General features: G+C 44.2%; 1 protein-coding gene across 1 annotated transcript in view; it reads left to right on the top strand.

Annotated features, from left to right (window-relative positions):
- The window catches only part of COL24A1 (collagen type XXIV alpha 1 chain), a 163,094-nt gene that overhangs the window by 131,963 nt on the left and 16,384 nt on the right, over positions 1-14,747 (top strand). The window contains exons 42-48 of the mRNA XM_081193937.1: positions 2,219-2,275; positions 3,422-3,475; positions 6,069-6,122; positions 6,278-6,331; positions 9,496-9,549; positions 10,797-10,904; positions 12,892-12,999. Of these exons, the coding sequence (XP_081050063.1) occupies positions 2,219-2,275; positions 3,422-3,475; positions 6,069-6,122; positions 6,278-6,331; positions 9,496-9,549; positions 10,797-10,904; positions 12,892-12,999 (489 nt within the window). The remainder of the gene's footprint in view (positions 1-2,218; positions 2,276-3,421; positions 3,476-6,068; positions 6,123-6,277; positions 6,332-9,495; positions 9,550-10,796; positions 10,905-12,891; positions 13,000-14,747) is intronic.

Here is a 14,747-nt window from a genome sequence, read left to right as displayed (position 1 = left end):
GGGCGGCACAGCAGCAGCGGGAGGCCCCGTTAGCTAAAGTGGTGCTTCAGGTTAAGAACAGTTTCAGGTTAAGAACGGACCTCCAGAACGAATTAAGTACTTAACCCGAGGTACCACTGTATTCTGGAGCCCATACAGAGTCCTTAAGTGGGTTCCCTATCAGAAGGAGAAAATAATAGAGGCCAACCAGAGAATATTGAGAAGCAAAGCGGCTAGTAAGCTTGATCTTTAGTAAAGGAAATGTTGCAACAGGGTCCCCGCTCACCACACGAAGGAGGGAGGAGAACGCTGAACAATGGTGCGCAAGCCCTTACATGGACTTTTGAAATTTCCCACCCTGTAGCCCAAGACCCCACCCCTCAAACCACCATACATACATTACAGAAGGAAATGGTCTACAGCAGAAATCCTGTCTGCCAGGATAGCTGATAATGGTCCCTGATTGCATTACCTGGGCAGTCTGGCCATTCTTTTGTGATGGATAATACTTTAGTTCCTGAATCCAGGTCACAGGCTCACGCTATTCATACACAGATATGCCCTTAAGACAGGGTTTGCAAGCAAAAAGGCAATGGGAAGGCTTTCCCCATTTGCCTCCCTTACTGCAGAGGAATATTTGAGGTCATTGGGATAGTTAAAATGGCTTCAGGATTGCTCTCCCATACTATTTCAGACACATGATTCATATATTTAGATATGTGTGCATTTATGAATATTCTGTATTTGAGACCTTAAAATTCTTATAGCAATATCTTTGGCTCCCAGCAGTGCAGACGCTTCTTAAGAGTTCATCATATAAGATTCTATGCTTCTTGTACTTGTTAGGCACTTCCACTGTTCTAATTTGTCCTTAGGGTACATGAGTATCTCTTTGTTCACTGTGAAAGAGGGCAGGGCTTTACACAAAATAGGGGACTTCTCCCATGGTTTGTAGCAACTGCAGCTTGTCTTCTCCTCCTTTGTCCCCTGGCAGAAAAAGGGGAAGCAGGTGCGGTAACAGTCAGAGGTTGCTTGCAGGCATGCAATTTCCAGTACGCACAACACACACAGCTCTCCAGTATTTAACAGCTTTTCCATTAATTTTGGTGGATACTGATAACACTTGCAAATAAAGTGTAACATACATCTTTCAATACATGGGCGGCTTATTGGGTCCAAATTGATGTACTTTCAGACATGTCTCTCTACACTGCAGTTGGTGGGAAAGTCTTAATTCTGAAATTCTCCCAGGTGTTCCATTTGTGCATTGGAGAGCACGTGGAACTGTGGCTCAAATAGATGATTTTCTGCATGCAAATCTACTTCTTTTTTTCTTTTTTTGGTACACTCACAGGATAGCAACCAACTGATGATGAAAATATCTAATTTCACCTGTTTGTGTTTGGTGATTGTGCCCTTACAAAATATGCTTAAACTTTTAATTTTAATAAATTATTGTGCTATGCAATGTAGCTTGCGTAATGGCAACTGATTTTATTATTAAATTGTGCTTCAGATATTAGCTGTTTTACTTTGCTGTGCCTGATATAATTAGATTGCATGTCTGTTTGTAATGGTAGTAATTTGTACATTTCGGTTTATATCGGTTTATGGAAAGAGAAAGAATGGAAAAGCAATTTATGCAATACTAAAAATGGATACACAATCTAATACTCATCTATCTGGGAGTGGTACTTATTGCTGGGGAGCTGTCTGTTAGGAAACTGAACTTACTACTGGTCAGCCAATAGATTTGCTGTGAAGCAGCAAGTACAGTCGTACCTTGGATCTCAAACGCCTTGGCTCCCAAACAAATCGGTTCCTGAGCGATCGAAACCTGGAAGTGAGTGTTCCAGTTTTCGAACGCTTTTTGGAAGCTGAATGTCCAATGCGACTTCTGTGGCTTCTAATTGGCTGCAGGAGCTTCCTGCAGCCAATCAGAAGCCGCGCTTTGGTTTCCGAACATTTTAGAAGTCGAACGGACTTCCGGAACGGATTCCGTCCGACTTTCAAAGTACGACTGTATATGGTTCTTCAGAATAGTTATAAAATCTGTTTGCTGAGAGAATGCTACAGGTATAACTATCACAAACTACTAAGTCTTTTACATAAATGGCTCAGTACCTCTTTGCGTACGTATGGCCTGCATAGGGAATATATTTCAATTTTTCATGCATATTTTACTAACAATACCCTGAGGCTTCATAGCCAATAAACCATTGATATGTCTCTATTACAGGGTTACCCGGGGGACGACAGCACAGTGCTGGGACCACCTGGGCCCATAGGTGAACCAGTAGGTCTTTCTTTATCCAGAAAACTATATATGTGATTCAGAATTGAAAGTCTTCCCAAAAATTATACAGTTGCCCCCAGAGACTACACTCATGTTGTGCAAAGATGTGTGGAATTGTTGTAGTTGCTTTGAAATACGTTATGTTTAGATTTGTACAGGTTCCAGCTTTTTCATTGCTACCAGCAATTGCAGGGTTTTTTGGGGGAAAGCAGCAAACATAAGGGGTATCAAGGGGCTAAACTAGAAATGGCGCTAAATGTGTAATTAGAAACTGTGTCAGGGTTTGTAAGGCATTTAATAATAGGGGTGTGAGGGCAGGGGTAGGGGTTCACAGAGACAGCAGGACACAGGGAGATGAGGTTTAATGTTTTCCTCCGCAGTCACAGTTCTGATGAGAATTGGACCTATTTTCAAAGTCAAACAAACAAACAAACCCAAAACCCTGTCATAGTTTTTAACACTTTTAGTATCTCATCTAGTTTGACCCAAAGTTAATGTTAAATGTAGCATTTTAGAGGGTTCGAACTGCTGTATAAATGCTAAGTCCGACAAAGATTTTTAGTGTTAGTAGCACCAGTAATTTAAAACATTGTTGCTATAGAAATCAGGCAGGTACCTACAATTCTATTTCATCACTTGCTCAAAACGATTTTGTTTTGCCTTTGTTTTTAGACAATTAATCTGGTTCCATGATGATAATCGGTTTTGCATTTTGTTATTTCCTAATTTTGTGGCACTTTGATAATTTATTGTACACAGAATGTTATTTTCTAATGAGTTTGCAGTTTTAAAATATTCTTATCAATAACTAAAGTATGATTAGTGCTAATTTCTTGAAATTTTCTGCCATATGAGGAAGAGTAAACCTACATTTTCAGTTTGTTTGTTTTTGGTTTAACATATATGTGATTCAAAACCTCAACTAGCCATAGTACAAATAATTTTAGACGTCATTTATTGTATTGACTATGTTTGCTTTGCTTTGCTTTGCTTTTCCTTTCTTTCTCTCCCTTCTCTCCCTTCCCGCTTCCCTGGCCTGCCCAAAGTTTCTTTTGAATATAAGTTCCCTTTTCTTTTTTTATTCTAAAGCAGCCATATTTCAAAGAAATTTTAAACCATCTGGACTTCTTGTGGTTATTTCTCTAGGGCCCTATTGGTGAACGTGGAGAGAGAGGAGAACCTGGTGATTTTGGTTACAAGGTAGAATTCTGCTTCCATTTGTATTTATATGGGGCGTACTCTGTAGTTTATTCTAAAACAGCAATAGAAAAAAACACTCTTTCGTACATCTGAATGCATGTTAAGTACAATATCACTAACATTATACTAACTTACTGTGGAGTACCAAAAATGAAGGGGAAATCTGGGTGCGTCCTATGGGGCGAATGCAGGCTTTTGCTGAAGCTTGTAGAGTGAGAGGGGTCGGTGCGCACCAACCCCTCTCGCTCTCCAGGCTTCAGGAACACATCCGCAGCCTAGGCAGCCCTGTGGGATGTCCCGCAGAGATGTCTAAGCTGCGGATAGCAGCCTGCCGCCCAGCGCGAGGGGCGCCCTGAAGCAGATTGCCCCCCGCGCCAGGCAGACATCCGCAGCGTGGGGAGCCCTGCAGGAGTTCCCCGCAAGGCTCCCCACGCTGCGGATAGCAGCCTGCTGCCCAGCGCGAGGGGCGCCCTGAAGCAGAGCGCCCCCCGCGCCCGGCAGACATCCACAGTGTGGGGAGCCTTGCAGGAGTTCCCCGCAGGGCTCCCCATGCTGCGGATAGCAGCCTGCTGCCCAGCGCGAGGGGCGCCCTGAAGCAGAGCGCCCCCCGCGCCCGGCAGACATCCACAGCGTGGGGAGCCTTGCAGGAGTTCCCCGCAGGGCTCCCCACGCTGCGGATAGCAGCCTGCCGCCCGGCGGGCGGGGCGCCCTGAAGCAGAGCGCCCCCCGCGCCCGGCAGACATCCACAGCGTGGGGAGCCTTGCAGGAGTTCCCCGCAGGGCTCCCCACGCTGCGGATAGCAGCCTGCCGCCCGGCGGGCAGGGCGCCCTGAAGCAGAGCGCCCCCCGCGCCCGGCAGACATCCACAGCGTGGGGAGCCTTGCAGGAGTTCCCCGCAGGGCTCCCCATGCTGCGGATAGCAGCCTGCTGCCCAGCGCGAGGGGCGCCCTGAAGCAGAGCGCCCCCCGCGCCCGGCAGACATCCACAGCATGGGGAGCCTTGCAGGAGTTCCCCGCAGGGCTCCCCACGCTGCGGATAGCAGCCTGCCGCCCGGCGGGCGGGGCGCCCTGAAGCAGAGCGCCCCCCGCGCCCGGCAGACATCCACAGCGTGGGGAGCCTTGCAGGAGTTCCCCGCAGGGCTCCCCACGCTGCGGATAGCAGCCTGCCGCCCGGCGGGCGGGGCGCCCTGAAGCAGAGCGCCCCTTGCGCCGGGCAGACATCGGCCAGCCCCACAAGCCCGGGGGACAGCAGGGAGGCGCAGCGCTGGCATCCCGCTATTCCTCGACCTGGTTCAGTTTCCCCGACCTGCTTTTGGGGGGGAAATAAAGGAAAAAATTTTTTCCTTTATTTCCCCCCCAAAAAACTAGGTGCGTCCTATGGGACGAAAAATACGGTAAATTCCGTTAAACTCAATGAATCTTTGTTCTGTCTAGACAGGGCTGTAGCTAGGGGGTGGCGAGGTGGGCCCTCGCCAGGGGTGCAGGCGATTGGGGGGCGCAAAATCGGCTAAGAAATATGTCCATGAATATTGATTATTGCCTCATAATAAATGGTTTTAAATAGAGGGTGAATTGAATGGAGGGGTTGGAGGAGAGGCGGAAAGAAGAGCTAATTTGTCTGTGGCTAGGAGCACAGTCTGGACAGTTCTGCCAGGGGTGCAAGATCACATAGCTATGGCTCTGTGTCTAGATATGAATAGAATTTCAGTGTAAGTGATACTGCAAAAGACAGGGCTAGAGTTGACTACTGCCAAAGAAATTATGGACAGGATCTGATACTAGAAGCTCATCAGAATTCAGGTTCAGCTGTATCAGGGTCACCCCTGGAAAACTGGGTAAAGATTTGGGAACTGGCTGGATGACATCTGTGTTGCTTCTAACTGCCTTGTCCTGATCCTGAACTGCTTTGTTTGCTGCTGACCCTGTACTGCTACTTGTCTGAATAGAGATTCCTTTCTTACAGGTTAGAGCCTCTGCCTGTATGTGTTGGGCAGGAGCCAGGGCAGATGAATAGGATCAAAGCCTAGGCCAAATGCTATCTGACAACAACGCCTCGGGATTGTGGGCAGTAGCATGGCTTTAAGACTTGGGTACAGTGTAGGGGTAGTGCAGATACAGACCAGAAATAAGGACGCATAAAGGCATGTGAGCATTTTTCCACTGGCAAAAGCCAGATGGATGAACAGGTGGTTGTACAGAAGGCAAGGGCAAGATTTACCAGGCTATGAGCCAATAGGTGGAGCAAAGGATTAACAGATTAATGCAATATGTTGCAATAGATGCTTTAGGACGAAACAGGTTGAATGGAGTGTATCTGGGGTACCTAATTTGGGGTACCTAATGCTATGAGCAACAGCTCACATCATCCCCAGCCAGCATAGCCGGTGGTCAGGGATTCTGGGAGTAGTAGTCCACAACACCTGGGGAGATGGAAAATATCTTGAAGACTAAGTTCCAATAAGGTGATTAATATACTGAAATATATTGAAACAAACATGTTGGAGTACACCTTGGCTCCTCTCAGGCTTGTCCTCTCACCAGAAACGGATAGTATTAGTTGCCTGCCCAATAATATATTGCACTTCCTATTTCTAGGGTCACATGGGGCTTCCAGGACTTAGAGGTGCTGTTGGACAACAAGGGCCACCAGTAAGTCTCTTGTGAAGTAGGTTGACTTTGTGCTTTGATAAATATAATAAAACGAATGGTACTTCTATATTTGTTACCAGGTGGGAAATCCCTGTTCCATTGCCTTGATGTCTCCTAGGCTTTATTCATATTACTTTTCTTTGCTTTTTCCAAAGGGTGAGCCAGGTGAACGTGGTGAACCAGGACTAAAAGGAGAGAAAGGATCTCAAGTAGGTAGAAAAGAGCAAGACACATTTTTTTGTCATATTTGAAATTAGAGCTCTGCAACACTAGTCAGACCAGCAGTTTCATTTATAAGCTTGCTTGTTTTGTTAGCTTGTTTCTGTCTCCAGAACCCATTAACTCTAAAAGGAATATAATATATTTCTGAAGCTGCTCTGAAAGTGGGATATGTATTCATAAGGAGGGTGCCATTTGCTGGAAAGTCCTTCTCCTTAACCCCATCTGTCTAATTTTACATAAAAAGGGCATTTTGAAAGCAGTACCTGTGAGTTTTCAGAGGCAACTCTTTGGCCACTGTTGGTGAAAAAGCCTTGGGCAAGATGATGCAACAAGGCAGTTCTTATTAACCCCATTAGCTTTGCATATCTCATTATGTCTGGGATGAGGAACCTGTGGCCATCAAGACTCCAGCTTTTCCCATTAGGTGGTACCTGCTGCACTTTTCAGCAGACAGTGGCAACCTGCAGAGGTCTAGGGTTGGGTGCTGGAACAAGAACTCCAGGTGTTGATCTCAAGTGCAGCGAGCTTAATTTTCATAGTGCTGTGATATCTTGAGAGGCGGTTCCTAGAACAAAGCTGTTAGAAAATAAGCAGATGAAGATCTTAAGTGCTGGCATCAATGATACAAAGGGCAGCAGCATTTATGAACAGTTGCCTTTCTGGCTTCATCTCTGCTGATATTTTTAACCATTCTTTTTTGTTGTGAAAATATGCTTCCTCCCTGGGGGGGGGGGGGAGTCCTTTTATTTTGTGACTTTAAAAGTAAACTCAGGAAGCCAGATCTGAATGAGCATTTGGGCTGATAAAGGCCATCATCAAAAGAACCACACCACAAACTCTGCATACCTTGCAGAACTTTTGCCTTGTCTAGTTTTTACCAGCAGTTCCCCCCTCCTCTGCCCTCCAGCACATTTGGAAATAAGGTTAATTTCAAGAGCAGTGATGTGGCATTTGGGGGCTGCTACTCTTGGGCATGGAGAGTTTGCTATCCCACTGAGCATGCACGAGATCCATAGGAGCTCTTTGGATTCTGGCCATGGTACAAATCCATTTGAACTCATTTGTAAAGAAGATACAGCACATACATGTTTGGCGTAATGTGTATTGGGCAAGTCCCAGAGCGCCAAGTATAAATGTTCCACTTCTGAATAATACTTTGAATTGAGGCTACAGTGAAAGCTGCCAAAGGAATGCTATGCTCTGCCACAGAGTGACTTTTAATATGTTTTTAAAGGATTACACAAGGAACGGCTTTTAATATCCCCATTGCACCTTCATACTTCCACTTTCCACCAAGTCTTGCTGCAATAAAGTTGTTTTCTGAAGGGTATGTGATAATCTGTGACTCAAAGCAAAACCACATTTTATTAACTTGCATATCTCAGTAGTTCTGTAAAGCCTACACTGTGATCACAAGCCGCTTTGGCAGGGTGTGCGTAATATAGAACCCCAAATCCACAGCCTCTTTGGGCTTCTTTCAAACTTTCTATGATGTCCCTTAGGCTGAAATTTTATATCAGAGTTTTATTCCTAAAAATAGTTTTAACAACCAGAAGCCTAGTGAAAAATGCACATCTTAAGACTGCAGTTAAACCTGTGTCCACAACTTGAACCATACTGTGCTGCTAAGTTCTGCAAAACGCATCACGTAGAACAGGAATCCAAATAATAAATGAACCGCTTTTCTTTCACATGGACTCCAAATGTAAAATTGTGTAGGAAGGTTCATATCCAGTGTTCATAAGAGCCTACTTGATCTGGTTAGTAGCCCATCTAGTCCAGCATCCTGTTCTCACAGTGGCCTATGGGAAACCTGCAAGCGAGAGCACAAGCGCACTGTCCAGTAACTGGTATTCAGAAACATTAGTTCCTCCAACTATGGCTCACGGCCATGGATAGACTTCTCCATGAATTTGTCTAATCCTTTTTTAAAGCCGTCTAGGTTGGTTGACATCCTTGCCTCCTGTGGGAGCAAGTTCCATAGTTTATAAACTATTGGTTCAGCAAACCTTGCAGGTTCCTCCCTCCTCTCATCAGAGCAGCCATGAAGAAGAGATAGGAGCATTTGCTTCTTTAAAAAAAAAATGACTGTAGATTTGCGTTTAACCTAAAGTTAACCATCGCAGTGTTTTATTGAAACAAATCATTTTCTTAAACTCTGGTTTTAAAGTTGGCTTGTTCCATCAAACCCTAGTTAATATTAACCACAGTTTGTTGGGTTCAGATGACCCTGCAAACTGTGGCCAGTCAAAAATGGAAGCAGAAGCTTGCAAACAGAAGCTGTGAGGTTTGTACTTAGAATGCACTGGGGTTTAGCATTACCTCCAAAGCAGGGAGGGACATGTGTATAATCCTGTCGACCCCCCCCCCCAACATACACACAGATACAGAAATGAGATTGTGTGACCCAGCCCAGCATGCTTTATCTTCTGTTTATGGATATTGCATTTTTAACTTCGGGCGGGCAGCAGCTGTGATTCAAAAGACAGTGATGCATAATAATATAGCTTACATTTATAACAAAGAAGCTGCTGTAGAAATTAATGATCATTAAGTGAAATGACATTGTCCTGGTTCAGACTGAATGAACCATGGTTTCTGCCCTGGTTTAGTAAGCAGATATTAAACCAGTTTTCCTGGCTTGGATGACACAGGACTCTTATTTTACGCAGTCTTAAGCACTGAAGCAGTATGTATTCTGGCAGGGGCACAATCTGTTCTTGGGCTAATATAGAGCAGTTAAAACGTAAAAGTAGTCCAGTGATGTTTAATTTATTAATAGGAAATACCACAAATCCTATAAATAGGGGACATTTTTTAAAAACAAAAACAAAATCCATTCTGACCTGTGAGCAACGTGGATGCAATTCTGTCTGGCCCATTCATTCTCTCTCATAAATGACATGTTGCTGAAACGGAATAACCTCGGGGAAATGATAATGTGCTTTTGTGAATGAATGCGGTCCTTTGACAGATTTTGTACTCAAGTAGAAAGAATATCCAGCCCGTTTATGATCTTAGATTCCCCTGAAACTGAAGTGATTCTTGTGTTCTTTGACCCCAGTGCTAGATAATAAATATTCTCCTAGCTTCTATTCTGCTTTTATGTTTCATTGGCTTTGTCAGTGAACACATGTTTTGAAATTTCTAGGGTCCCACTGGGAAAAAAGGAATGAGTGGTCAAGCTGGGAAACCTGGGATGTCTGTAAGTAAGCAAAATGTTTTATTAATCACACACTAGATTTCAGGTATCAGGAACCCACCACAAATGCAAGTATCCCTGTATTGGGAAGTTTTAAACGTTTGACATTTTATTATGTTTTTATATGTGCTGGAAGTCGCCCAGAGTGGCTGGGGAAACTCAGTCAGATAGGTGGGGTATAAAAAGAAGAAGAGGAAGAGGAAGAGGAAGAGGAGGAGGAGGAGGAGGAGGAGGAGGAGGAAGAAGAAGAAGAAGAAGAAGAAGAAGAAGAAGAAAGCAGTGACATGTAGTGATGAAAAACAGCTAATCAGATGGAATTATATTCACTAACATGCAAAGTAGAAAAATTAGTTTAAATTGTACCATGTGTATATTTCACCTTTATATCTCAGTTCTATGCATGTTTACTTGGACTGTGCTTAATGGAGATTTCTGCCTAGTTAGTGTGTTTGGGATTGCAGTCTAATAGAGCATTATAAAGCCACACTTCATAAAGTCTCTGTTGTAGTCCTAGACATGCCTACAAAGGGCTGGTCACTTTTTCTCCTGCCCCTGGGATTTCTCCTGCGAAAGCCCACTCTTTATCACTAAATCGGAACAAATGGCAGTTAGGGTTTTCCGCAAATTGCCATTTGCTCTGATTCAGTGGTAAAGTGCAGGGAAAACACTAGGGCCCAAATTTATTTTAGCATGCTTGGACACAGTGCTTTAAAGCATGAACCTGTTCCTAGATACAAAAGGAAGCCCTAAGATTTCAGTGGTAATTTGTAATGAAACCCACAAGTGGGGTGGGGTGGGGGGATCTCCCTGGCACATTTTCAAGTATTCCCCCCCCCCCAGGAAAGTTCTCTAATATAGATCTTTCCTCTTTTCTGATCTTTTCCATTGCATAGTTGTGTACAACATGTTTGTTCTTCTGCTACAGAAGTTGAATGGCCTGGATGGAAAGAGTGGTTGTAGTTGATGTTGCTAGGTGTTGCACTTTAGCAGTCCTACTGATTAAAAAAAAGGCATTACCCAGTATTATTTCCCTAAAACAAAAGAAGGAAAATCCTGAATATAAAGTGTCTCCATCCAGAGAGGAAGCATATCTAAAAACAAATTAAACGTTGTCTGCTCTCAGACTTAAGTAACTTTCTCGAGGTATATAACTGTACTTTTCTTAATTGTGTAAAATCATGTTTAGCATAGCTTAGCTGCAAATAGTGTGCCCTTCAGGGCTGTGCTAATACATCTCAAATTTATTTCAGGGTATACCTGGTCCTTTGGGTCAAAAGGGTATACAAGGCTATCCTGGACCAGAGGGCATTCCTGGGAATCCTGGAAAGGCTGGCTTACCTGGACAACAGGGCCTTCCTGTGAGTCATACTTGCATGGTTGTTTTCCACTTGAAAAAGTCTTTAAATATTATCAGTGCATCATAAACACCTGTAAGCAAGAACCATATGGAAGAAGGGAATTCCATAATTTCCTCCTGCCCTATTGCCACCTCTCCCTTGAGGGCCAGCAGCATTTGTTTGAGAAGTAGCTACATCATTTGTTTGCCAGTATGATTCTTGTTCCATGCCATTGTGGTGTAGGCCCAACTATGTCTCCACCCCCATTGTTCTGTCCGGACACTGAGGTCCGGAGCCAAGGGCCTTCTGGCGGTTCCCTCACCGCGAGAGCAAAGGGCCTTCTCGGTAGTGGCACCCGCCCTGTGGAACGCCCTCCCTCCAGATGTCAAAGAGAAAAACAACTACCAGACTTTTAGAAGACATCTGAAGGCAGCCTTGTTAATAATAATAATAATAATAATAATAATAATAATAATAATAATAATAATTTATTTATACCCCATCCATTTGGCTGAGTTTCCCCAGCCACTCTGGGCGGCTTCCAATCGAGTGTTAAAAACAATACAGCATTAAATATTAAAAACAGGGCTGCCTTCAGATGTCTTTTAAAGATGAGATAGCTACTTATTTCCTTCACATCTGAAGGGAGGGCGTTCCACAGGGCGGGCACCACTACCAAGAAGGCCCTCTGTCTGGTTCCCTGTAACCTCACTTCTCACAATGAGGGAACCGCCAGAAGGCCCTCGGCGCTGGACCTCAGTGTCCGGGATGAACGATGGGAGTGCAGATGCTCCTTCTGGTATACAGGGAAGCTTTTATTGTTTAATAGGTTATTGTATTTTAACATTCTGTTGGAAGCCACCCAGAGTGGCTGGGGAAACCCAGCCAGATGGGCGAGGTATAAATAATAAATTATTATTATATTATATTATTATGCAGAAGCATCTCACATCCTGCAGTGGGAACTTATTAATCAGATTTGGCCACCTTTCTGCACAACCTTAGTCGCTTTTTTTCCTGCAATAGTAAATCGGTTCCAGGAGCCCCAGTCTGCTTTAGAGCGGTCAGGTGCAAAAGACACAGAGCTTCTGTAGCTTCACAACATCTGGATAGCTCAGCTGGTTAGAGCATGGTGCTGATAATGTCAGGGTTGCAGGTTTAATCGCCGTACGGGACAGCTGCATATTCCTGCATATCTGCAACCCACTTTTCATCAACAGAGATACCAGGGCGGGATACAACTGCTGAAACACCACTTTCTATGTATGCAGGAACCCTGGCCAGTTTTACACCCTAGTCTGCTTTGAGCTAGGGCCTTATTTCTCCAAGTCATTGGGGGTTGCGAACTTAGTGCTTATTTATGAAATGTTAAAAGTTAATTTCTAAGTAACAATGTTTTTCAGTAGACAGCATGTCCTCATATTAAATAGTATTGTTAGTATCACCATCATTTAATCACGTTTCTGAGCACAATTCAAAGTGTTGGTGCTGAAGGAGCATCTCCACCCCCATTGTTTAGCCCAGACACTGAGGCCCAGCTCCGGGGGCCTTCTGGTGGTACCCTCCCTGTGAGCTTACAGGGAACCAGGCAGAGGGCCTTCTTGGTAGTGGCGCCCAACCTGTGGAATGCCCTCCCATTAGGTGTCAAAGAAATATCTGACTTTTAGAAGACATCCGGAGGCACCCCTGTTTAGGGAAGTTTTTAATGTTTGATGTTTTATTATGTTTTTAATGTTCTGTTGGGAGCTGCCCAGAGTGGCTGGAGAAACCCAGCCAGATGGGCAGGGTATTATAATAATAATAAATACCATATTTTTTTAGATAACAATTTATAGGATGCCATCATTGTACTGATGTTGTGTAAGACTGTGCATGCAGATAGATGTACAGAGGTGTGTGTAACGAGCATGGCTACTTTGAAGAAACAAAAGCATGTGTTTGGCATATTGTTCAAAAAAAATAAATGGAACCAGTGGTTGATGTGACTATGTATAACTTGCTTGTCAAGGGTAACAGAGGAAGCGTGGGACTAGCTGGACTGGCAGGATATCCTGGAACTCAGGGACCAAAGGGGTTACCAGGTATGCCAGGAAACACTGGACCACCAGGACTAAAGGTACTTCGAATGGGGAGCTTCTCAAGCCGGCTGGCACTGTGTTTGAAATCTTTCTGCCCGCTCATTCGGAAGTAATATCAAAGGCAGAACTGCAGCTTCCACCAAAGCTTATGCACCTGGCATTGTGGAAGTATGCTCCTTCCCTCTCTGAAAATGCATGTATGTGAGCTGCCTTAAAAGAAAAGGGTTTTTCTTATAGGGCTTCCCATTTATTTATTTTTAGGCTCTTTACAAACTTTCGCAGTTCACACTAGCATTTTATAGGATCACAAGGGCAACCTGTGAAATCTGAAAGCCCTAATTAGTCTAGGAGTGGTACAGGCATTTCTTCAGCCCCAGTGCAAATTGAGCTATCTCTCTGAATTTACTTCAGGAGCAAGACAAGGCTTTTTGAAAGGGTAAAAAAAAAGGGGGGGAGCATTTAATTTCCCAGCGGTTTGGAAAGAAAGATAGGCACAGCCTGCTCTCTGTACCGAAGGGAAGGCCAATTAGTTTGTACTAATTGCCTTGAAAGAGACTGCTTTCTGTGTTTATGATAAGTGAATCAAACTTAAAGCGAACTACCGGAGAGGGGAGGGGGTAATTATAACTGTCATTATAATTTCATTTGTTAATACTGTGGAGGAATGTGGGGTTGTCAGTTTATTGGTTGCTATATTGCCAGCTAGGAGCACATTAAAACAGCAGAGTAACCCTAACTCCCTGCTTAGGGGATCCATGGAACTTTGGATCCTTTGGACTGAATGGCACCACTGCTCCCCACCCTGAAACGCCCCATATCAGGGTTCTTTGCTGGCTTCCATCAGTGGCAGAAGACCCAACAGTGTTTGTTTCCCATCTAGCTGGGCATAATAAGGGTCTCTGCAGCAGTGAAGCCCACACAGTTCCCCAGGCCAGAGACATGTCTATTCTACCACATCCCAACCCCCTCCAGCAGTAAAGATCAAGCTGGGGTTTGTGGGAAGGAATATTCCTACTGAGTTTACATGCCTGGTGGACTGGTTATTAGGCTGTTCTTCTTCCAGGTTTGAAAGAAGGAGTTTTTATTTTATTTCAGCAGCGTTAGCTTTGCTTCTATGAACACGCAATGCAAGAAGTCTCAGCATTCAGTCCAAATTAGCTGATAATTTTTTGCTTTTTTTCAAAATTCACCAACAGAAAACGAGGGGCCAAAATTAATGACATCACACAAGCAACAACAATTGTCCACCAACATTACCAAGATCAGGCTGATAAGCTGATAACTTATTCAGATCCTAAGCACAGTTTTGAAATAATCCTTTAATCGCTGAACCTCAGAATCAGGGTGAATTCCTGTCAGGAGTAAGCATGGACCAAATAGTATAGGAAACAGCCTTACTAGAAAATTTAACCAATAAACTGAAACTAACATGGGGACAAATAGAAGAAGACGCCTTCACCCTGGTATGGCTCCCCTTTATCACATACACAGCCCAACAAGACAATGACAAAAATCCACCAACAGCATACAAATCAATATGGCTAACCTGATCCAAAACACCCACCCACCCCATTCATGCATGAAAACAAAGACCAGCACAGCCAACCACAAATGAACAGCCACACCCTAGGCCAACCCCAACCTCTCTCACCACCAAAGGAACACAAGTGAACAGCAGAGAACCTGCACAAGCAACGCTGACACAAAACCTCACATTTATTAAATAATATAGAAACATCACCACCTAACCCCACCCACACTTTTCTCCCCTCCACCTCTTTCCCCC

Source organism: Podarcis bocagei (assembly GCF_964188305.1).
Source record: "Podarcis bocagei genome assembly, chromosome: 5".
Taxonomy (NCBI): domain Eukaryota; kingdom Metazoa; phylum Chordata; class Lepidosauria; order Squamata; family Lacertidae; genus Podarcis; species Podarcis bocagei.
Note: the sequence above shows the minus strand (reverse complement) of the source record. Positions and strands in the feature narration are given on the sequence as shown.